The sequence below is a fragment of the Panulirus ornatus genome, chromosome 48 (genome assembly GCF_036320965.1).
Source record: "Panulirus ornatus isolate Po-2019 chromosome 48, ASM3632096v1, whole genome shotgun sequence".
Classification (NCBI taxonomy): domain Eukaryota; kingdom Metazoa; phylum Arthropoda; class Malacostraca; order Decapoda; family Palinuridae; genus Panulirus; species Panulirus ornatus.
This window is the reverse complement of record NC_092271.1, coordinates 12,665,715-12,690,183: the sequence shown is the minus strand read 5'-3', so window position 1 is coordinate 12,690,183 and position 24,469 is coordinate 12,665,715. Positions and strand designations below refer to the sequence as shown.

At 39.1% G+C, this 24,469-nt stretch overlaps 1 protein-coding gene across 1 annotated transcript in view; it reads left to right on the top strand.

The window, feature by feature from the left end:
- Src42A (Tyrosine-protein kinase Src42A) overlaps positions 1 to 24,469 on the top strand; it is a 200,136-nt gene that overhangs the window by 91,431 nt on the left and 84,236 nt on the right. The window contains exons 5-7 of the mRNA XM_071690578.1: positions 2,589 to 2,757; positions 8,224 to 8,382; positions 21,394 to 21,572. Coding sequence (XP_071546679.1) covers positions 2,589 to 2,757; positions 8,224 to 8,382; positions 21,394 to 21,572 — 507 coding nt within the window. The remainder of the gene's footprint in view (positions 1 to 2,588; positions 2,758 to 8,223; positions 8,383 to 21,393; positions 21,573 to 24,469) is intronic.

Here is a 24,469-nt window from a genome sequence, read left to right as displayed (position 1 = left end):
AATTTGAAGAATGTAGTCAGGGTGATTGCTTCTTTTCTTCTCCATGATAGGCAGATATTTAGCTCTAACCCTTTCATTGTAGCTTGGCTCCTATAATGCAGGGACCATCATAGTTGCCCTCCCTTGGATCCTCTCAAGACTTGAGAGACTTTATCCAGTTTTGGTCTGTTACATGTTGTGAACAACCTCTCTCCTCATCAGTATGTCTCTTTAACAGCTCTTCTGCTATATCTGGCTACATGATAGGCACATGGTCAAACTAGGATATTTTCACATGTAGGAGGAAGACATGGTTTAACAAGGAATGCCAAAATGTGAGAGCTATAGGTGGACTGTGTAAGGGATATCGGTGACACTAACCAGTCAACCCATAAGATATGCTATTATTAGTGAAGACAAATTCTTTCAGAAATGTATCATTCCTCCTATTCTCTTTTGCTGTGTGATGGTCTGTGACAGGCAGTTTTCATGTATGCATTCAAGAAAGTTGTCTTCATGACTGTATCGGCATAAGATTCTTAGTTTGATAATTTTTATTCCTTGTAAATGAAATCCTCCATTATCTATACTGTCTTTAAAGAGGGAATTTTTTCCTGCTTCCTTCTTTTTTTTTTTTTTCTTTTTTTTATGCACATCTTCTTTGGGTCACTGCAGTTTTTGGAGAATAATGAATTAACAACACTTCTGGACATTTCCTGCCCACAGCAATTTTACCCATTATGTACTGTCTTGATGTGCCATTCATTGGTATGTCCTGGATTCGGTAGTATCTTGGTAAGATGGCTAGTACCCCCATCCCCCCATGAATTCAGTTTTTGCCTTTATAAAAAGGAGCATTTGCTTTTGTAATTACTCAAGAGGAATGAATAAGAGGAGTTTTCTCTTGGTGTATTGCATAGCTCTTTCGTTATTGAGGAATTTCTATTATTTTTTTTCAATGAATGCTCTGAAATGGAATTTCTTGGCAAGGATATGTTCTTTTAGAATTCACATTAGCATGTTCTATGATTCCCCATGCTTAGCCTCTCTTGGGTGCAGCTATATGATTTTTATTCCTTGATTTTCTCATCTGAGTTAACAAGAAACAAGGTGCAATATTGCATTCTTACAGTGTGGAAGGAGTTGGAAAAGGAGAGTAGGGACGCTTAGAATGACAGAGAACCAAATGATTGGTGTTATTTTGTATTGGGTCTAGTGACATTGAGCAGTGCTTTGTGTTCCAAGAACTTTTGGATAACTTAGTTTATGGAATGCAGATGTCTGATAGCTTGCTTCATCTATGAGTTATACATCCCATTTGAAAACTTATCTCTAAAGTATTGAAGCTGCTGGAGTATTATTTTCTTTGGAGTTCCTTAACTTGTTTGAATTTGTCACTTGTGCATGTTAGTAATTTGCTCCCACCCACATATTATATTTTACATATCTGAATTTCTGCACTGTTCAATAAGTATTCAACTTTTAAAGAAGTCTTCATTTGCATATATTTCCTGCACTTAGGTTATTGAATTTGATTTTTCGAATTTTATTATACACATAACCAGATCAATATAACCAAGATGCTTAACTCTTGTCTATACAAAGAGTTAGCATTTTAGTTGTGTAGAGTTGCTCAGCAAGTCATTTCTTTTTTTGTGCTCTTATTTTCATTAGATGTTTCCGTTATTCATTTCCATCAAGAAACAGGATAGATAGCTCTTTTCTCATTTTACTTTTATCGATAAAGTGTAACTTGCTTGCTTTCTTATGTACTTTGTTTTCAGTTTGTCTTTAGATGAGTTAGTACTAAATCTGAAACTATACCCATTCTAACCAACATTGTGTTGGGTTGTATGGTTGGACTTAAAACACTATCTTTGTCACAGTTTTCTTTAGTCTTTCAGTATAAGAATTATATAGTTACTGTTTTGGCATATTGAAACATATGGCTCCTAATGCAAAAGCATGTTGATTTTATTTATAACATTTATTAACCTTATTGGATTTGCTTTTATAAAGGTATTCACAGCAGAATCTTATTTTGACTTTTTTGTTGCTTTTGTTATTATAATGATTTGGGTAAAGAAAGGTAAAACATGTATTGAATGACATAGTAATCTGTAGTTTTGTCATTTACTTCGTATTTATTCCTTTAATGATTTACTATGAAAATATCTTTTTTTTTTTGCAATGTGATGTTTTATGCATTGATGGTTGATTTCTTTTTGTAGGAATTTTGAATAGTATCAGCTTAGATACACTTCACATGTGTATAAGAATGAACTTTCAGTTATGAGACATACCCAATTAAGATTAAGAGGTTCAAGAAAAACAGAAACTAAAGTAATAAGGTTATATTATTAGAAAATATAAGTATTTATAATTGAAAATTTTATGACATTTACTTGAACTTTTGATGAAAATAACTTGCTGATACAGTTATATATTAAACATTTATGGATAGTATTATGTTTTCCTGTTAAAACACCTATATTCTTATTGCATTAAAAAAAATCTTTGATATTGAATCTACACAAGGAAGGCTTTGAATTTTTACTGTTAGAAATTATTGAAGTGTGTAGCTTAAATTTTGTTCCTGCTTTCTGCAGATTGAAAAACCAGTCACCGCTGGACTTTCACACAATACACGAGACCAATGGGAAATTGATCGCTCGTCTCTAAAGTTTGTGCGAAAATTAGGCCATGGACAGTTTGGAGAGGTGTGGGAAGGCTTGTGGAACAACACTACACCAGTTGCTATTAAAACTCTTAAACCAGGTAATATTTTGTTTCATTCAAAATGTCATTTCTTTAATGCTGCAGTCTGTTCTTCAGCTGTTAGATGATTATGATTGAGATAATTTTTCCTTGGACTATGATTATGAGAAGTATTGTTCAGGGTTGTATTCACATGAATATGCCATTAATTCCAGAGAGGGTGCCTTCTTTAATCCAGCCAGTTACAGCTTGTAGATCATTAAGTGTTCAGTTTCTTCAGAATTCCCTTCCTTCAGTGTCCAGTTATGTATGTGTGATACTCTGTTACAGAAGTCAAAAAATTGCCTATAGTATATTTTCCTGGTATGTCAATTTGGATGGTGTTGAGCAAATGAGGATTGAGGGGCAACTGTGAATGTATGATACTTATGATTTTTCCAGGTTTGATTTCATGCTATATAAAGTGTAGTGTATTCTTATTTCTTTCCAGGCTTGATTTTACTACAGTGTATGTACCTTATTAGCACACCAGTACATATTGTTTACATTACTTTTTTCTCACAGGAAGAATTTGACTTACTGGAACACTTAAATGACCTAGTGATAACCTTATTACTAGAAATACAGGCAATTAATGTTCCTTTTATGCTCTAGAAATGCAGTTCTGTCTTCTGTAATGCCAAGAAAGCTGCTAGAGGATGCATCTGGCAACTAACCCCATACACAGTTGCCTTTATTTTATTAATTTCCTTGGTAGGAATGGTTTTGCAGGTTATTAGGATGAATTTCAAGGAAAATATCAAAGATATTATTTATACTTTATAAGAAGATGGTCTTGGCTTTTCTATGTTTAAGGGTTAAATGGAATAGCATCCTCCATCTTTACATTATCAGCATCCCAATATGCATTACTGTGTTTGAAATAGAATGCTGGGAAAAGGCTTTCCTGATTGATTCACTTTTTGTTGTTATGGTGTGGATGTTACTCTCATCAAATGCCATAATGATGAGCAACTATTGAAGTGCTAGACCCTTGCTCAAGGTCATTCAGTGTCTTGCAGAGGCTCAATATTAGTGAGAGTAAGTGCTCGATGCTTAGGCTCAGTGATGATTGTTTAAGTTGGCAGAAGTTTAGAAATGTACAATTGGCAAACGATATATCCTTATTCTTTGTGTGCTAGCAGAGAACTGACATAGTGGGCAGCATGGCATGTGAAGTACTAGCACTCTGTAGTGTGCAGCAAGCTGGGTTGGTGTCATATTGTGACAGCTCAGGTTATGATGTAAAAATGGCAGTAATTTAGGTGCTTGCACTATATCAAAATCGTTTTGTTGAACCACACTATGTCAAGACACTACTGTAGAGGTGATCACTTGCACATGGAATGGTGAACTTGGTGTTAAACCAAAGAGATGGATGTGTAGACTGTTCTTAGACTGTCTGAAAGCCTTTGACACTGCTTCATCATATTGATTAAAAAGTAGGAGCTGCAGACAGAAATCAAGGGTAAACTCCTTAGCTGGATAAAGGATTACCCTCATGGAGGGAAAGAAAGGACAAAGGTGAGCAACATTCTCAAAATGGGTGAGGTTACAAGTGGAGTGCTACAGGGTTCAATCTGGGGTTGACTGCTATTCTTAATGTATGTAAATTACTTGCTAGAAGACACAACTCGTACCTATGTATGTTTGTGGGTGGTGCCAAAAAGTCATTAGAGAAATGAGGAATGAAAATATGAATGCATGAGCTTACTTGGGGGACCTTATCAAACTCCAAAATTGGTTAGATATATGGATGATGAAATATTGTCCAAGTAATTAGAAGGCAGTGAGGGTGGGACTTATCAGAAGAAGGCCCTAAATATGAATACGACTTGTAGGGTTTGATGCATGAAAGATATCTAGGTTACAAGATTGTACCTGATCTGTTACCAGAGCTTAACATCAGTTGAATTGTGAAACTAGTAAATCATTTGCTGGCAAATTTTAAAACTACATTCAAGTATATGGGCAAGGAAATGTTTGTGAAGCCATTTACAATGAATATTAGACCGAAATTGGAGTATGCTTCTCAGGTCTGGATCGCACCTAAAGAACATGGAGATATTATTGAGAAAATCCAGAAAAGAGCAGCAAAGTTGGTATTGGAATTAAGAGAGCGTAGCTACAATGAAAGGTTTAAGGGTACACGGCTGTCCACCGTGGAGGAGAGAAGAGAGAAGTGTGACCTAATGACAGCCTTTACAGTAACCAAGTCAGCTGGATGATGTTGACAGTAAAATGTTTTTTTTGAGGTACAATACTAGAGTTATCAGAGGCCTTGATCAGAAGCTGGAAAGAGATTGGTAAGAAGGATGTAAAGAAATTATAGTTTAGTGTAAGGGTATTAGAATGTTGGAATGGTCTAAACAGGGAAACTGAATGCAGGCAGCTTACAAAGATGTAAAAGTCCCCTTGATGGTACAAGAAGCACAAGGGAAGGGGTCCCACAAGTGTAGAACATGCCTTAGTAAAGAGATATGCAACATAATACGTCCAGAGGGGTATATTGTAGGAAGGAGGGAAAGGATACACATTGGAGTTTGGAACTCTCTCCCCTCTCATGTCTTTCTCTGTAGCTGTGACCTGGCATATTTTAAAAGACTAATTTATCTTCCTCCAGAATTTGTAAATACTTTCCCTTGACTTTTTTCCTTGTCATCAACCTCTTTTTGTTCAGTAAAGGCCTGGCCTTGATGTAGACTTTTGTTCATGACTGGAGCCTCCAGTGTAAAGAGAGTAAGAGAAAGGAGGAAGGAGATGGGCCTTTTAATAAGGAACATCCTTAACTAGAAAGACTGTTTATGGGCCTTGACTGGTATAAGGATTATCTTCCTAAAGAAGATTCTCTCTTTTTACTGAAATAGGGTATATTGAATTGCTTGACAAGCCACTTTAAATGTTTGAGATTACATTGGAGTAAAGGAAAGTTCTAAAGGAGTGTAAGAAGGCAAAAGTCGTACCCTTTTTAAGAAAGCAGACCCAGGAAGTTGTGCCAACCACAGGCCATTCTCTTTGATGATAATGGTATGTAAAATACTAGAAAAAATTCTTAAAGCAAATTCAGTGCTTGCAAAGGGGAAATTACATAAGTGAGCAACAACTTGGATTTGGGGAAAGGAAATGCATAACAATCTCTTTTGCTGCTTTGAGAGTGAACTTTCTTTTGCAAAGTGAAGTTTGGATGTATTGGACTGCCAGAAAGCATTTGATGTTTTATCACTTGGGGATAGTCTTTGTGCAGGCAGAAAGAGGAGACTCCTTTGATAAACAGAACTTACCATTGTGGAAAGGAACAATAGAAGCCTTCTTAAAGTGGGTTGAGGTCACCAGTGGCGTGCTGCAGGGATTGGTCCTGTGCCCATTGCGCCTCTTAATCTTTTTAAAGACTTGCCAGAAAGATTAGACTCGGACAATTGCTGATGATGCCAACGTTATGAGGGAGGTAAAGATTGATTGTAATTTCACCCACTTGTTGGGACCTAAACAGCCACTAAACCTGGTTTGCTACATGGCTGATTAAATTCAGCCAAACACAAAGCAATAAGGATAGGACAGAGCGAAAGAAGGCTTGGTATGAATATTGTGTGGCAAGAAGTAAGTTGCAGGAATCTTATTTGTGACAGAGACCTTGCAATTAACCTCAGGAGAATTGTAAAGGAGACTAACTGTCTGATGGCGAGTATTAGAATTGCATTCAGATATATGGATAAGGAAATACTGAGCTGATGTTCACATATTTTTGGCCAAAACTAGAATATGGTTGTCAGATTTGGTCATCACATTAAAAGAAGCTCAAAGAACTCAGTCAGTCCAAAGGGGGACAATTTTGATTTTACTAGAATTATGAGTAATGAGTTACATTTAAGAGGTTATGTCCATGAATTTGTCCATCATGAAAGGGAAAAGAATAAGGGTGACCTGATCACAACCTTTTAAGTTTTGAAATGAGTTTATTGATATTGACAACAAACAGATTTTCAAAAGATACAAGGGGAAAATACAACTAGAGGCTTTCACATGAAACTCACTTTGAACAAGAAATTGTAAGTAAAGATATAAGAAGTTCTTTTATGGTATGAGATGTGGATGATGGAATAAACTGAGTGAAAATATTGTGAATGTGGATTGCATACAGAAGTCTTGTAAAGTTATATTAGTGAAGAGTGTAGAATTCCCTCCCTGTGCAGTACTGATAGGTAATTAAACTCACACTAAAATGGATATCTTGGCTTTATTGCAATGCTTTGTTATTTGTAAGAAGAATTTGATATTCTTTTTAAGGCTATGCCGTATATAGTGGGGAAGTAACTCAAGAAAGCACAGTAAAGTTTGATATGTGTATGTTAAGAAATATTTTTGTATATACACTGTACATGAAAAAAAGATATGTTTACAGTTTTAAAAAGTTTTGAAATGAGTTTATTGATATTGACAACAAACAGATTTTCAAAAGATACAAGGGGAAAATACAACTAGAGGCTTTCACATGAAACTCACTTTGAACAAGAAATTGTAAGTAAAGATATAAGAAGTTCTTTTATGGTATGAGATGTGGATGATGGAATAAACTGAGTGAAAATATTGTGAATGTGGATTGCATACAGAAGTCTTGTAAAGTTATATTAGTGAAGAGTGTAGAATTCCCTCCCTGTGCAGTACTGATAGGTAATTAAACTCACACTAAAATGGATATCTTGGCTTTATTGCAATGCTTTGTTATTTGTAAGAAGAATTTGATATTCTTTTTAAGGCTATGCCGTATATAGTGGGGAAGTAACTCAAGAAAGCACAGTAAAGTTTGATATGTGTATGTTAAGAAATATTTTTGTATATACACTGTACATGAAAAAAAGATATGTTTACAGTTTTAAAAAGTTTTGAAATGAGTTTATTGATATTGACAACAAACAGATTTTCAAAAGATACAAGGGGAAAATACAACTAGAGGCTTTCACATGAAACTCACTTTGAACAAGAAATTGTAAGTAAAGATATAAGAAGTTCTTTTATGGTATGAGATGTGGATGATGGAATAAACTGAGTGAAAATATTGTGAATGTGGATTGCATACAGAAGTCTTGTAAAGTTATATTAGTGAAGAGTGTAGAATTCCCTCCCTGTGCAGTACTGATAGGTAATTAAACTCACACTAAAATGGATATCTTGGCTTTATTGCAATGCTTTGTTATTTGTAAGAAGAATTTGATATTCTTTTTAAGGCTATGCCGTATATAGTGGGGAAGTAACTCAAGAAAGCACAGTAAAGTTTGATATGTGTATGTTAAGAAATATTTTTGTATATACACTGTACATGAAAAAAAGATATGTTTACAGTTTGCTGTAGACAGGCATCTTTGCAATGCAGCAATTTGATTTTAGAGTTTAAATTAATTCTTTATCTTTTCAGATAGGCCTTCTAAGTTAATTTTGAAGTATAGTGGTTGAAAAAAGTTCAAGGATTACCTTGGGTTTTAATTTTTGCAGGCACAATGGATCCTAAGGATTTCTTAGCCGAGGCACAGATCATGAAAAAACTGCGACACCAGAAGCTTATTCAACTGTACGCTGTCTGTACTCTTGAGGAACCTATCTATATTATTACTGAACTTATGAAAAATGGATCACTACTAGAATACCTACAGGGTATGTTTGAATCTTGTTCATGCTATTAATGTCTCATGTTCTGTAAGTTTTAAATAGATTTGTTTTACTTATGTGCAGTTTGGTTGATCAGATATTTATGAAGTGAGATTATTGATATAAAAGCAGCTGATCTACATATTTCTTATGTAAATAAGTTGAGATACACGAAATGGAAGGACATAGTGAAGACATATGAGAGGGGGGAACAAGTTTATGGGTGTTTTTATAGTTACCATTGTCTGAGAAGATTTTTGCTTAGCCACTGTTTAGTGAATTGGAAATACTGTGTGTAGTTATGAATAGAAAATGTTTTTTGTCTGTTTCACAGGATTTAAACTTGGTATGGAATTGTCATATTGTCCACTTCATTTTTCAGTAAAGCAAGGTTTTAGTTCGGTATTTAACATTTAGGGTGAGGTGCTGGATAACAAATGAAAGTTTTATAGGAACCCTGGAAGCGAAAGTGAGTCACTGGATCGGGGAGGGGTGAAGGTTTTGGGAGTGATGAACAGTGCGTGGAAGGAGAACGTTATCTCAGAAAGCGAAAGTGGGTGTGTTTGAAGGAATAGTAGTTCCAACAATATTATATGATTGCGAGGTATTGGTTGTAGATAGGGTTGTGTGGAGGAGGGTGGTTGTGTTGGAAGTGGAATGTTTGAGGACAATATTTGGTATGAACTGGTGTGATCGAGTAAGTTATGAAAGGGGTAAGAGAGATGTGTGGAAATAAAGAGTGTGGTTGAGAGAGTAGAAGAGGGAATATTGAAATGGTTTGGACATATGGGAAGTGGGAGACCAGATTGGAGGTGGAAGGATGGAGTGAAAAAGATTTTGAGCAATTGGGGCCTTAACATACAGGAGTGTGAGAGGCGTGTAAGGAATAGAGTGAATTGGAACGACATGGTATACCGGGGTCGATGTGCTGTCAGTGGACTGAACCGGGGCATGTGAAATGTCTTGGGTAAACCATGGAAAAGCCTGTGGGGCCTGGATTTGAAAGAATGTGGCCTGTTTTGTCTGTTTTCCTGGCGCTACCTCGCTGAAGCAGGAGGTAGCGATGCCATTTCCTGTGGGGCGGGGTAGCACCAGGAATGGATGAAGGCAAGCAAGCATGAATATGTACATGTGTATATATGTCTTATGTGTATGTATATGTACATATATGTGCATATATGGGCATTTATGTGTTTATAAATAAAGTGCATAAGACAAGGGAACAAATGGGAACATCAGCAAAGGGGGCTAATGGGGAGGTGATAACAAGTAGTGGTGATGCGAGAAGGAGATGTAGTGAGTATTTTGAAGGTTTGTTGAATGTGTTTGATGATAGAGTGGCAGATATAGAGTGTTTTGGTTGAGGTGGTGTGCAAAGTGAGAGGGTTAGGGAGAATGATTTGGTAAACAGAGGAGAGGTAGTAAAAACTTTGCGGAAGATGAAAGCTGGTAAGGCAGCGGGTTTGGATGGTATTGCAGTGGAATTTATTTAAAAAGGTGATGACTGTATTGTTGATTGGTTGGTAAGGTTATTTAATGTATGTATGACTCATGGTGAGGTGCCTGAGGATTGGTGGAATGCTTGCATAGTGCCATTGTACGAAGGCAAAGGGGATAAGAGAATGCTTAAATTACAGAGGTATAAGTTTGTTGAGTATTCCTGGGAAATATATGGGAGGGTATTGATTGAGAGGGTGAAGGCATGTACAGAGCATCAGATTGGGGAAGAGCAGTGTGGTAGAGGATGTGTGGATCAGGTGTTTGCTTTGAAGAATGCACATGAGAAATACTTAGAAAAGCAAATGGATTTGTATGTAGCATTTATGGATCTGGAGAAGGCATATGATAGAGTTGATAGAGATGCTCTGTGGAAGGTATTAAGAATATATGGTGTGGGAGGTAAGTTGTTAGAAGCAGGGAAAAGTTTTTATTGAGGATGTAAGGCATGTGTATGTGTAGGATGAGAGGAAAGTGATTGGTTCTCAGTGAATGTTGGTTTGCGGCAGGGGTGTGTGATGTCTCCATGGTTGTTTAATTTGTTTATGGATGAGGTTGTTAGGGAGGTGAATGCAAGAGTTTTGGAGAAAGGGGCAAGTATGCAGTCAGTTGTGGATGAGAGGATTTGGGAAGTGAGTCAGTTGTTCGCTGATGATACAGCGCTGGTGGCTGATTCGGGTGAGAAACTGCAGAAGCTGGTGACTGAGTTTGGTTAAGTTTGTGAAAGAAGAAAGCTGATTGTAAATGTGAATAAGAGCAAGGTTATTAGGTACAGTAGGGTTGAGGGACAAGTCAGTTGGGAGGTAAGTTTGAATGGAGAAAAATTGGAGGAAGTAAAGTGTTTTAGATATCTGGGAGTGGATTTGGCAGTGGATGGAACCATGGAAGCGGAAGTGAGTCACGGTGGGGAAGGGGGCGAAGGTTGTGGGAACGTTGAAAAATGTGTGGAAGTTGAGAATGTTACCTTGGAAAGCAAAAATGGGTATGTTTGAAGGAATAGTGGTTCCAACAATGATGTATGGTTGCGAGGCATGGGCTATGGATAGAGTTGAGCGGAGGAAGGTGGATGTGCTGGAAATGAGATGTTTAAGGACAATATGTGGTGTGAGGTGGTTTGATCGAGTAAGTAATGTAAGGGTAAGAAAGATGTGTGGTAATAAAAAGAGTGTGGTTGAGAGAGCAGAAGAGGGTGTTTTGAAATGGTTTGGTCATATGGAGAGAATGAGTGAGGAAAGATTGACAAAGAGGATATATGTGTCAGAGGTGGAGGGAACGAGGAGAAGTGGGAAACCAAATTTGAGGTGGAAAGATGGAGTGAAAAAGATGTTGAGTGATCGGGGCCTGAACATGCAGGAGGGTGAAAGGCGTACAAGGAATAGAGTGAATTGGAACAATGTGGTATATTGGGGTCGAAGTGCTGTCAATGGATTGAACAAGGGCATGTATAGCATCTGGGGTAAACTATGGAAAGTTGTGTGGGGCCTGGATGTGGAAAGGGAGTTGTGGTTTCGGTGCATTATTACATGACAGCTAGAGACTGAGTGTGAACGAATGTAGCCTTTGTTGTCTTTTCCTAGCACTACCTCGCACACATGAAGGGGGAGGTGGTTGTTATTTCATGTGTGGCGAGGTGGCGATGAGAAAGAATAAAGGCAGACTATGAATTATGTACATGTGTATATATGTATATGCCTGTGTGTGTATATATATGTATACGTTGAGATGTATAGGTATGTATATTTGCATGTGTGGACGTGTATGTATATACATGTGTATGTGGGTGGGTTGGGCCATTCTTTTGTCTGTTTCCTTGCGCTACCTCGCTAACGCGGGAGACAGCGACAAAGCAAAATAATAATAATAACATATTCATACATGCTACCTTCATCCATTCCCGCCACCACCCCACCACACATGAAATGGTATCCCCTTCCCCCGCATGTATGCGAGGTAGCACTAGGAAAAGACAAAAAAGGCCCATTCGTTCACATTCAGTCTCTAGCTGTCATGTATGATGCACAGAAACCACAGCACCCTTTCCACATCCAGGCCCCACAAAATTTTCCATGGTTTACCCCAGACGCTTCACTTGCCCTGGTGCAATCCATTGACAGAACGTCAACCCCGGTATACCACATCATTCCAATTCACTCTGTTCCTTGCACTCCTTTCACCCTCCTATATGTTCAGGCCCCGATCGCTCGAAATCTTTTTCACTCCATCCTTCCACCTCCAATTTGGTCTCCCACTTCTCATTCCCTCCACCTCTGACACATATATCCTTCACTCATTCTCTCCATGTGACCAAACCATTTCAATACACCCTCCTCTGCTCTCTCAACCACACCCTTTTTATTACCACACATCTCTCTTACCCTCTCATTACTTACTAGATCAAACCACTTCACACCACATGTTGTCCTCAAACATCTCATTTCCAACACATCCACCCTCCTCCACAATACACTATCTATAGCCCATGCCTCACAACCATATAACATTGTTGGAAGCACTATTCCTTCAAACATACCCATTTTTGCTCTTTGAGATAATGTTCTCACCTTCCACACATTATTCAATGCTCCCAGAACCTTCGCCCCATCCCCCACCCTGTGACTCACTTCTGCTTCCATGATTTCATCCGCTGCCAAATCCACTCCCAGATATCTAAAACACTTCACTTCCTCCAGTTTTTCTCCATTCAAACTTACCTCCCAATTGACTTGTCCCTCATCCCTACTGAACCTAACGACCTTGCTCTTTTAAAATATTCATTTATTTATTTTTATTTTGCTTTGTCGCTGTCTCCCGCGTTAGCGAGGTAGCTCAAGGAAACAGACGAAAGAATGGCCCAACCCACCCTTATACACATTTATATACATACACGTCCACACACGCAAAATATACATACCTATACATCTCAACATATACATATATATACACACACAGACATATACATATATACACATGTACATAATTCATACGGTCTACCTTTATTCATTCCCATCGCCACCTCGCCACACATGAAATAACAACCCCCTCCCCCCTCATGTGTGCGAGGTAGCGCTAGGAAAAGACAACAAAGGCCACATTTGTTCACACTCAGTCTCTAGCTGTTATTTAATAATGAACTGAAACCACAACTCCCTTTCCATATCCAGGCCCCACAGAACTTTCCATGGTTTACCCCAGATGCTTCACATGCCCTGGTTCAATCCACTGACAGCACGTCAACCCCGGTATACCACATTGTTCCAATTCACTCTATTCCTTGCATGCCTTTCACCCTCCTGCATGTTCACATGTTCAGGCCCTGATCACTCAAAATCTTTTTCACTCCATCTTTCCACCTCCAATTTGGTCTCCTGCTTCTCCTCGTTCCTTCCACCTCTGACAAATATATCCTCTTTGTCAATCTTTCCTCTCTCATTCTCTCCATATGACCAAACCATTTCAAAACACCCTCTTCTGCTCTCTCAACCACACTCTTTTTATTACCACACATCTCTCTTACCCTATTATTACTTACTCGATCAAACCACCTCACACCACATATTGTCCTCAAACATCTCATTTCTAGCACGTCCACCCTCCTGCACACAACTCTTTCCATAGCCCATGCCTCGCAGCCATACAACATTGTTGGAACCACTATGCCTTCAAACATAGCCATTTTTGCTCTCTGAGATAATGTTCTCGACTTCCACACATTCTTCAAGGCTCCCAGAATTTTCGCCCCCTCCCCCACCGTATGATTCACTTCCGCTTCCATGGCTCCATCCGTTTCCAAATCCACTCCCCGATATCTAAAACACTTCACTTCCTGCAGTTTTTCTCCATTCAAACTTACCTCCCAATTGATTTGACCCTCAACCCTACTGTACCTAATAACCTTGCTCTTATTCACATTTACTCTCAACTTTCTTCTTTCACACACTTTACCAAACTCAGTCACCAGCTTCTGCAGTTTCTCGCATGAATCAGCCACCAGCGCTGTATCATCAGCGAACAACAACTGACTCACTTCCCTAGCTCTCTCATCCACAACAGACTGCATACTTGCCCCTCTTTCCAAAACTCTTGCATTCACCTCCCTAACAACCCCATCCATATACAAATTAAACAACCATGGAGACATCACACACCCTTGCTGCAAACCTACATTCACTGAGAACCAATCACGTTCCTCTCTGCCTACACGTACACATGCCTTACATCCTCGATAAAAACTTTTCACTGCATCTAACAACTTGCTTCCCACACCATATATTCTTAATACCTTCCACAGAGCATCTCTGTCAACTGTATCATATGCCTTCTCCAGATCCATAAATGCTACATACAAATCCCCTGGGGATAGAGGAGAAAGAATACTTCCCACGCATTCCTCACGTGTCGTAGAAGGCGACTAAAGGGGATGGGAGTGGGGGGCTAGAAACCCTCCCCTCCTTTTATTTTAACTTTCTAAAAGGGGAAAATATTTATTTTTATTTATTTAATTTTGTTTTGTGGATGTCTCCTGCGTTAGCAAGGTAGCGCAAGGAAACAGACAAAAGAATGGCCCAACCCACCCACATACACGTCCACACACGCAAATATACATACCTATACATCTCAACGTACACATGCACACTCAGACATATACATATATATACATGTACATAATTCATACTGTCTGCCTTTATTCATTCCCATCGCCACCTCGCCACACATGAAATAACAACCCCCTCCCCCCCTCATGTGTGCGAGGTAGCGCTAGAAAAGACAACAAAGGCCCCATTCGTTCACACTAAGTCTCTAGCTGTCGTGTAATAATGCACCGAAACCACAGCTCCCTTCCCACATCCAGGCCCCACAGAACTTTCCATGGTTTACCCCAGACGCTTCAAATAACCTGGTTCAGTCCATTGACAGCACTTCAACCCTGGTATACCACATCGTTCCAGTTCACTCTATTCCTTGCACGCCTTTCACCCTCCAGCATGTTCAGGCCCCGATCACTCAAAATCTTTTTCACTCCATCTTTCCACTTCCAATTTGGTCTCCCACTTCTCGTTCCCTCCACCTCTCACACATATATCCTCTTGGTCAATCTTTCGTCACTCATTCTCTCCATGTGACCAAACCATTTCAAAACACCCTCTTCTGCTCCCTCAACCACACTCTTTTTATTACCACACATCTCTCTTACCCTATTATAACTTACTTGACCAAACCACCTCACACCACATATTGTCCTCAAACATCTCATTTCCAGCACATCCACCCTCCTCCGCACAACTCTATCCATAGCCCACGCCTTGCAACCATACAACATTGTTGGAACCACTATTCCTTTAAACATACCCATTTTTGCTTTCCGAGATAATGTTCTCGACTTTTACACATTCTTCAGTGCTCCCTGAATTTTCGCCCCCTTCCCCACCCTATGATTCACTTCCGCTTCCATGGTTCCATCTGCTGCCAAATTCACTCCCAGATATCTAAAACGCTTCTCTTCCTCCAGTTTTCTCCAGTCAAACTTACCTCCCAATTGACTTGACCCTCAACCCTACTATACCTAATAACCTTGCTCTTATTCACATTTACTCTCAACTTTCTTCTTTCACAAACTTTACCAAACTCAGTCACCAGCTTCTGCAGTTTCTCACATGAATCAGCCACCAGCGCTGTATCATCAGCAAACAACAACTGACTCACTTCCCAAGCTCTCATCCACAACAGACTGCATACTTGCCCCTCTTTCCAAAACTCTTGCATTCACCTCCCTAACAACCCCATCCGTATACAAATTAAACAACTATGGAGACATTCCACATCCCTGCGGCAAACCTACATTCACTACACGTACACATGCCTTACATCCTTGATAAAAACTTTTCACTGCTTCTGACAACTTGCCTCTGACACCATGTATTCTTAATACCTTCCACAGAGCATCTCTATCAACTTTATCATAAAATATAAGTAAATATATTTAGTTTACAATGAGAATGTTGTACTTTTTGTTCTATGGTCAACATTTTTAGGATATTATATTTTGTGTGTACCATATTGATAACCATTTTTTTTTTTAAGTACATAGCCCCAGGACCCTGTTTATGGAACTCCTACAACGTCAAGGCTGTGCTGCATCCAGCTGCAGGAAAATAATAGGCTTTGTAGGAGTGAGAATTTCCTTGACAGGATTGTTCTCTTTTTCATACACTGAGGGTGATGCATCTTTATTGAAGATGATTTTTCACTTGCCAGTGGCTACAGTTAGTGAAAGTCACCTTCACTGAGACCGTATCATTTGTTGAGAAAGGGAGTCTAGTATTCTTGAAAAACTCGTTGCTCCAAAGGAGACCATCTTTTTCATGCTAGTGCAGCTTTGGAGCTGTAAGAGCTCCTGGAAAAGGGATCCTGGGATGATTGTACTTGGATGAATACATACATGAATATTTTTTTTTGCTTTTTCTTGTTTGTTCACTCTTTCCTGCATTAGTGAGTGCCAGGAACAGAGAAAGTGCCTCATTTGCTCGCTTCCTCCCTCTTTCTTGTATACTGCACATAAACCACAGTTTTCTGTCCACAGTCAGACTACACAGACCTTTCTGTGATTTCCGTTGACCCTTTCATATACCCTGGGTCAGTTCATTGATAGCACAGTACCCCCAGTATACCACATCATTCAAATTTGCTCTATCCCATGCACACTTTACACCCTTCTGCAAGTTCAGTGTCCAAGTACTCAAAACTTTTTCCACACTATCCTTCCATCTCCAATTTAGTCTCCCCTTCTTATCTTACACATATACCCTCTTTGCAGAACTTTCACTTCCCCATGAAGAGATAAATACACAATCACCACTGGAAAGAGAAAATGAAAATGGTAAATTTTTCTTTTTCTAGTGGTGATTGTAATTATAACCTCTTTGTTAACCTCTCCTCATTCACCCTCTCCATATGTCTTAATTACTTCAGTACCCCTCCTTCAGCATTATAATTAAATCTTTTTCACCTTAGCATTTTGTACATGATCTGCTCTTCTGACACCACATTTTGTCCACAAGCATTTTTTCTCGGTCTGTGTTTGAAGTCATGATTATAAAGATTATTGAAGCTAACACCATTCCTTATATTATATGGGAGGGTATTGATTGAGAGGGTGAAGGCATGTACAGTGCATCAGATTGGGGAAGAGCAGTGTGGTGTCAGAAGTGGTAGAGGATGTGTGGATCAGGTGTTTGCTTTGAAGAATGTATGTGAGAAATACTTAGAAAAGCAAATGGATTTGTATGTAGCATTTATGGATCTGGAGAAGGCATATGATAGAGTTGATAGAGATGCTCTGTGGAAGGTATTAAGAATATATGGTGTGGGAGGCAAGTTGTTAGAAGCAGTGAAAAGTTTTTATCGAGGATGTAAGGCATGTGTACGTGTAGGAAGAGAGGAAAGTGATTGGTTCTCAGTGAATGTAGGTTTGTGGCAGGGGTGTGTGATGTCTCCATGGTTGTTTAATTTGTTTATGGATGGGGTTGTTAGGGAGGTGAATGCAAGAGTTTTGGAAAGAGGGGCAAGTATGAAGTCTGTTGGGGATGAGAGAGCTTGGGAAGTGAGTCAGTTGTTGTTCGCTGATGATACAGCGCTGGTGGCTGATTCATGTGAGAAACTGCAGAAGCTGGTGACTGAGTTTGGTAAAGTGTGTGAAAGAAGAAAGTTAAGAATAAATGTGAATAAGAGCAAGGTTATTAGGTACAGTAGGGTTGAGGGTCAAGTCAATTGGGAGGTGAGTTTGAATGGAGAAAAACTGGAGGAAGTAAAGTGTTTTAGATATCTGGGAGTGGATCTGGCAGCGGATGGAACCATGGAAGCGGAAGTGGATCATAGGATGGGGGAGGGGGCGAAAATTCTGAGAGCCTTGAAGAATGTGTGGAAGTCGAGAACATTATCTCGGAAAGCAAAAATGGGTATGTTTGAAGGAATAGTGGTTCCAACAATGTTGTATGGTTGCGAGGCGTGGGCTATGGATAGAGTGGTGCGCAGGAGGATGGATGTGCTGGAAATGAGATGTTTGAGGACAATGTGTGGTGTGAGGTGGTTTGATCGAGTAAGTAACGTAAGGGTAAGAGAGATGTGTGGAAATAAAAAGAGCGTGGTTGAGAGAGCAGAAGAGGGTGTTTTGAAATGGTTTGGGCACATGGAGAGAATGAGTGAGGAAAGATTGACCAAGAGGATATATGTGTCGGAGGTGGAGGGAACGAGGAGAAGCAGGAGACCAAATTGGAGGTGGAAAGATGGAGTGAAAAAGATTTTGTGTGATCGGGGCCTGAACATGCAGGAGGGTGAAAGGAGGGCAAGGAATAGAGTGAATTGGAGCGATGTGTTATACCGGGGTTGACGTGCTGTCAGTGGATTGAATCAGGGCATGTGAACCGTCTGGGGTAAACCATGGAAAGCTGTGTAGGTATGTATATTTGCGTGTGTGGACGTATGTATATACATGTGTATGGGGGTGGGTTGGGCCATTTCTTTCGTCTGTTTCCTTGCGCTACCTCGCAAACGCGGGAGACAGCGACAAATCAAAAAAAAAAAAAAAAAAAAAAAAAAACACCATTCCTTGTGATACACCCAATAGAATGTCTTTTTCATTAGACATGGTTCCATTTTCACCAGTCTGAAATATTCGTTGGATTCATTTGTCTTTTATTGCTTTAAAGAAATGAATAGATATTTTGAGAAAATTGATTACTGCTGGGTATGTTTTGGTGGAGGATATTAGAGGAATGAATGGGAATTTGATGCAGTGGAGGTGTTTTGTGTATGGAGATTTTATACACGGAGACAGTGGTCTCATTTGGCAGATCAACTTAGAACATAGTGAAAATATGAGAAATATATTGAGTGTGGAAGGTCATGTTTCTTTTTTAAAGCAGTGGACATGAGTTAAGAATGATTATTGTCTTTGGAGGCTGTATGCATATGATGCACTCTGTCATACTGGTAATGGAATAATGATAATAGATATATATTTTTGTCTGATCATTATCTTCTGGAGGCTAAGGTGAAGATTTGTATGGGTTTTCAGAAAAGAAGAGTGAATGTTGGGGTGAAGAGGGTGGTGAGAGTAAGTGAGCTTGGGAAGGAGACTTGTGTGAGGAAGTACCAGGAGAGATTGAGTACAGAATGGAAAAAGGTGAGAACAATGGAAGTAAGGGGAGTGGGGAAGGAATGGGATGTATTTAGGGAATCGGTGATGGATTGCGCAAAAGATGCTTGTGGCATGAGAAGAGTGGGAGGTGGGTTGATTAGAAAGGGTAGTGAGTGGTGGGATGAAGAAGTAAGATTATTTGTGAAAGAGAAGAGAGAGGTATTTGGAAGATTTTTGCAGGGAAAAAATGCAATTGAGTGGGAGATGTATAAAAGAAAGAGACAGGAGGTCAAGAGAAAGGTGCAAGAGGTGAAAAAGAGGGCAAATGAGAGTTGGGGTGAGAGAGTATCATTAAATTTTAGGGAGAATAAAAAGATGTTCTGGAAGGAGGTAAATAAAGTGCTTAAGACAAGGGAGCAAATGGGAACTTCAGTGAAGGGCGCAAATGGGGAGGTGATAACAAGTAGTGGTGATGTGAGAAGGAGATGGAGTGAGTATTTTGAAGGTTTGTTGAATGTGTTTGATGATATAGTGGCAGATATAGGGTGTTTTGGTCGAGGTGGTGTGCAAAGTGAGAGGGTTAGGGAAAATGATTTGGTAAACAGAGAAGAGGTAGTAAAAGCTTTGTGGAAGATGAAAGCCAGCAAGGCAGCAGGTTTAGATGGTATTGCAGTGGAATTTATTAAAAAAGGGGGTGACTATATTATTGACTGGTTGGTAAGGTTATTTAATGTATGTATGACTCATGGCGAGGTGCCTGAGGATTGGCGGAATGCGTTCATAGTGCCATTGTACAAAGGCAAAGGGGATAAGAGTGAGTGCTCAAATTACAGAGGTATAAGTTTGTTGAGTATTCCTGGTAAATTATATGGGAGGGTATTGATTGAGAGGGTGAAGGCATGTACAGAGCATGAGATTGGGGAAGAGCATTGTGGTTTCAGAAGTGGTAGAGGATGTGTGGATCAGGTGTTTGCTTTGAAGAATGTATGTGAGAAAATCTTAGAAAAGCAAATGGATTTGTATGTAGCATTGATGGATCTGGAGAAGGCATATGATAGAGGTGATAGAGATGCTCTGTGGAAGGTATTAAGAATATATGGTGTGGGAGGCAAGTTGTTAGAAGCAGTGAAAAGTTTTTATCGAGGATGTAAGGCATGTGTACGTGTAGGAAGAGAGGAAAGTGATTGGTTCTCAGTGAATGTAGGTTTGCGGCAGGGGTGTGTGATGTTTCCATGGTTGTTTAATTTGTTTATGGATGGGGTTGTTAGGGAGGTGAATGCAAGAGTTTTGGAAAGAGGGGCAAGTATGAAGTCTGTTGTGGATGAGATAGCTTGGGAAGTGAGTCAGTTGTTGTTCGCTGATGATACAGCGCTGGTGGCTGATTCATGTGAGAAACTGCAGAAGCTGGTGACTGAGTTTGGTAAAGTGTGTGAAAGAAGAAAGTTAAGAGTAAATGTGAATAAGAGCAAGGTTATTCTGTACAGTAGGGTTGAGGGTCAAGTCAATTGGGAGGTAAGTTTGAATGGAGAAAAAGTGGAGGAAGTAAAGTGTTTTAGATATCTGGGAGTGGATCTGGCAGTGTATGGAACCATGGAAGCGGAAGTGGATCATAGGGTGGGGGAGGGGGCGAAAATTCTGAGAGCCTTGAAGAATGTGTGGTAGTCGAGAACATTATCTCGGAAAGCAAAAATGGGTATGTTTGAAGGAATAGTGGTTCCAACAATGTTGTATGGTTGCGAGGCGTGGGCTATGGATAGAGTTGTGCACAGGAGGATGGATGTGCTGGAAATGAGATGTTTGAGGACAACGTGTGGTGTGAGGTGGTTTGATCGAGTAAGTAATGTAAGGGTAAGAGAGATGTGTGGAAATAAAAAGATCATGGTTGAGAGAGCAGAAGAGGGTGTTTTGAAATGGTTTGGGCACATGGAGAGAATGAGTGAGGAAAGATTGACCAAGAGGATATATGTGTCGGAGGTGGAGGGAACGAGGAGAAGTGGGAGACCAAATTGGAGGTGGAAAGATGGAGTGAAAAAGATTTTGTGTGATCGGGGCCTGAACATGCAGGAGGGTGAGAGGAGGGCAAGGAATAGAGTGAATTGGATCGATGTGGTATACCGGGGTTGACGTGCTGTCAGTGGATTGAATCGGGGCATGTGAAGCGTCTGGGGTAAACCATGGAAAGCTGTGTAGGTATGTATATTTGCGTGTGTGGATGTATGTATATACATATGTATGGTGGTGGGTTGGGCCTTTCTTTCGTCTGTTTCCTTGCGCTACCTCGCAAATGCGGGAGACAGCGACAAAGCAAAAAAAAAAGAAAAAAAAAATTTGATACATTAATTTTGATTCTTTTTTGGAAGACTGATAATGATGATGTTTCTCTTCAGGTAAGGGTAGAGGGTTGAAGTTGAACAGCTTGATTGACATGGCAGCACAGATTGCGGCGGGCATGGCATATCTAGAATCCCAAAACTACATCCATCGTGACTTAGCAGCAAGAAATGTCTTAGTGGGTGATAACAATATTGTCAAGATAGCTGATTTTGGCCTTGCCCGACTTATTAAGGTGAGTTCCTTGTATGTTATGTTGGTGATGATAGGAATTGCTAATAGTTGGGGTGAATGTAGTAATTTTCATGCTCATAACATAATTTTGTTTGCATTTATGGATATGATTTGTTCATTTGTGAGAAGTTGTGGATGAGGTAGGGAAATTCTGTCTAGCATAGTAGTTTGAAGTATCTTAGGAGGCACAGGATATTTGAGAATTAGGAAGGTAAATTTGATAAAGTCCCAGGGGGTTGTGTACAAATTGAAAAGTATCTAGAATTTAGATATTTTTGTAACAAACTGTTTTGCACCTATTAGTTGTCACTGCTTACTGCAGGAAATCACTTGTACTGACAGAACTAACCATAAAAAGTGTTCAGAAATTTAGGAGATAAGCATGGGCAGCTACAGCTTCCAGATTGCTAGTTAGAATTGTTTCTTACTAATTGAAATCTAATGCTTATGTCCCACACTCACAGTTCATGTTCTGTACAGTATGTATCATAAAGGAGCAGCTTCTTAGACCAGATGTTGGAATGAGACATTGGACATTTGGTGTGAATTATATTTTCTTAGCATTACCATTTTCACAATAAGCGTGGCAGTTGCATAATCTGCTGCAAACATTAAAGTCTGTGCTAAAACTGTCAAATATGTTATTTTTTGAATTCATATGTACTTTTTCCTTTGATGAATTTGGGTACCTGTCGCAGAATCTTGTGCAGATGCCTTGATTTTTGCATATTTCGTATTGCTTTCGTGGAGCCTTCCTGTCACTTTCATATTTCTGTCAGTACATAGAAGCTTCTGATAACACTTTGCATAATTGGATTTTGCAGAAAGCCAAAAAGGAATTATTATAATATTTATAATGATTATAGTAGTTATGATAATTATGATATTAACAGTGACAAAAGTAATTATTGAGCTCAAAATATATCCTTTTTTGAAAAGAATGAGTGTTTGATTTTGGATGTTATGGCTGAATATCGATAAAGATTTCAGGGAGGTAGGAGAATATGTCAGTTATGAAATGCTGTTTCTTTTAGTCAGCTATGACCCAGAAACAGTCCTATAAATACTGGGCTTTCATACTTTCATGTATTACCATTAATGATTAGCATTTTTTAGCTGAAAAAAAATTCAAGAAGTGAATCACTGTACCAGTGTGTGTGCCTGAAATTTATGTTTATGAATATTTTTGTTCTTACTAATTAGGACACTGCAGACTTCTTTTTGAAATCATAATTTTTACCAACATTCATCGGTTGGTATCACTGATGAAAAAAGAGAAACTTTGACATGTGTATTTATTAAATTTAATGTCAGAGAGTTTTTAATGAGACTTAAAAAGATGTAAAGTCTCTTCGTAGATCTTGGCTTAGAAAGTTTGCTTCCTTATAGATTTACAGTCATGGTATGATTGCTGATGTATTGTGTTGCTAATACTTGCTTTGTTGCTTTGGATACTGAATAAGAATATTTTGTATTGTATTTGTTCAAAATTGGTTCAGGATGTGAATAAATGATTTGAGGCTTTATGTATGTGATCCCTCCCATGGAATTGGAAATTGAGTTTCAGTAAAGTGATAAATAGAATAGATATTTGTTTTTTGTAAGACATTTATTGTTCAGATATCAGGAGTTTATATCTGGAATTTGTTAAGAGAATCACATTAGCAGATGCATGAGAGCATTAGCAAGGCTTGAACAGTTAAAGGATATGGCATCAGTTGAGGACATTTTAAATATTCTTGCTTTTTTATCTTAATTGCAATATGTAGTCAGTTATATTTAGATATATGACTAAAGGTTTTTGATAAGAAAACATACTTATTCTTGTGTTAGATATATAACTGAGGGTTTCTTGGTAAGGAAATTTACTTGTTCTTCTGTTACTTGTGAACTTGTAGTGTGATTTTTTGTTTAATCACATTTTGTTTTGTCACTTTGTCACTGAAATGCTTACATATCTGATGGATGGGTATTTTATATGAATAGAAAGGTTACTTTATTCATTGAGTTTTTAGCAAATGTGCCTTAAACAGAAAGCTTGGTGTTAAATTGATATTTTGAGCTGCATTGGGTGTGGAACATGAGAGACGACATGGGACATGGATTAGGAGTGGAGCTATGGGGTGTAGATCAAGAAATGTGCAGGGTGCATATGTCTGGGAATAGTGGTTCTAATTATTTTGTGTGGTTGCGAGGCATGGGTTATAGATAGGGTTGTGTGGAGGAGGGTGGATGTGTTAGAAATGAAAAGTTTGGGGACAATATGTGGTGTGAAGTGGTTTGATTAAGTAATGAAAGGGTAAGAGAGATGTGTGGTAATAAAAGGAGTGTGATTGAGAGAGCAGAGAGTGTATTGAAATGGTTTGGTGACATGGAGAGAATGAGTGAGGAAAGATTGACAAAGAGGATATATATGAGTCAGAGGTAGAGGGAATGAGGAGAAGCGGGAGTGTGAACGAATGTGGCCTTTGTTGTCTTTTCCTAGCTCTACCTCACTTGCACGCGAGCGGGGGGGGGGAGGAGGGTGCTATTTCATGTGTGGCGGGATGGCGATGGAAATGGATAAAGGCAGATAGTATGAGTATGTACATGTGTATATATGTATATGTCTGTGTATGTATATGTATGGCTATGTTTGAAGGAATAGTGGTTCCAACAATGTTGTATGGTTGCGAGGTGTGGGCTATGGATAGAGTTGTGCGCAGGAGGGTGGATGTGCTGGGAATGAGATGTTTGAGGACAATATGTGGTGTGAGGTGGTTTGATCGAGTAAGGAATGTAAGGGTAAGAGAGATGTGTGGAAATGAAAAGAGCGTGGTTGAGAGAGCAGAAGAGGGTGTTTTGAAATGGTTTGGGCACATGGAGAGAATGAGTGAGGAAAGATGACCAAGAGGATAT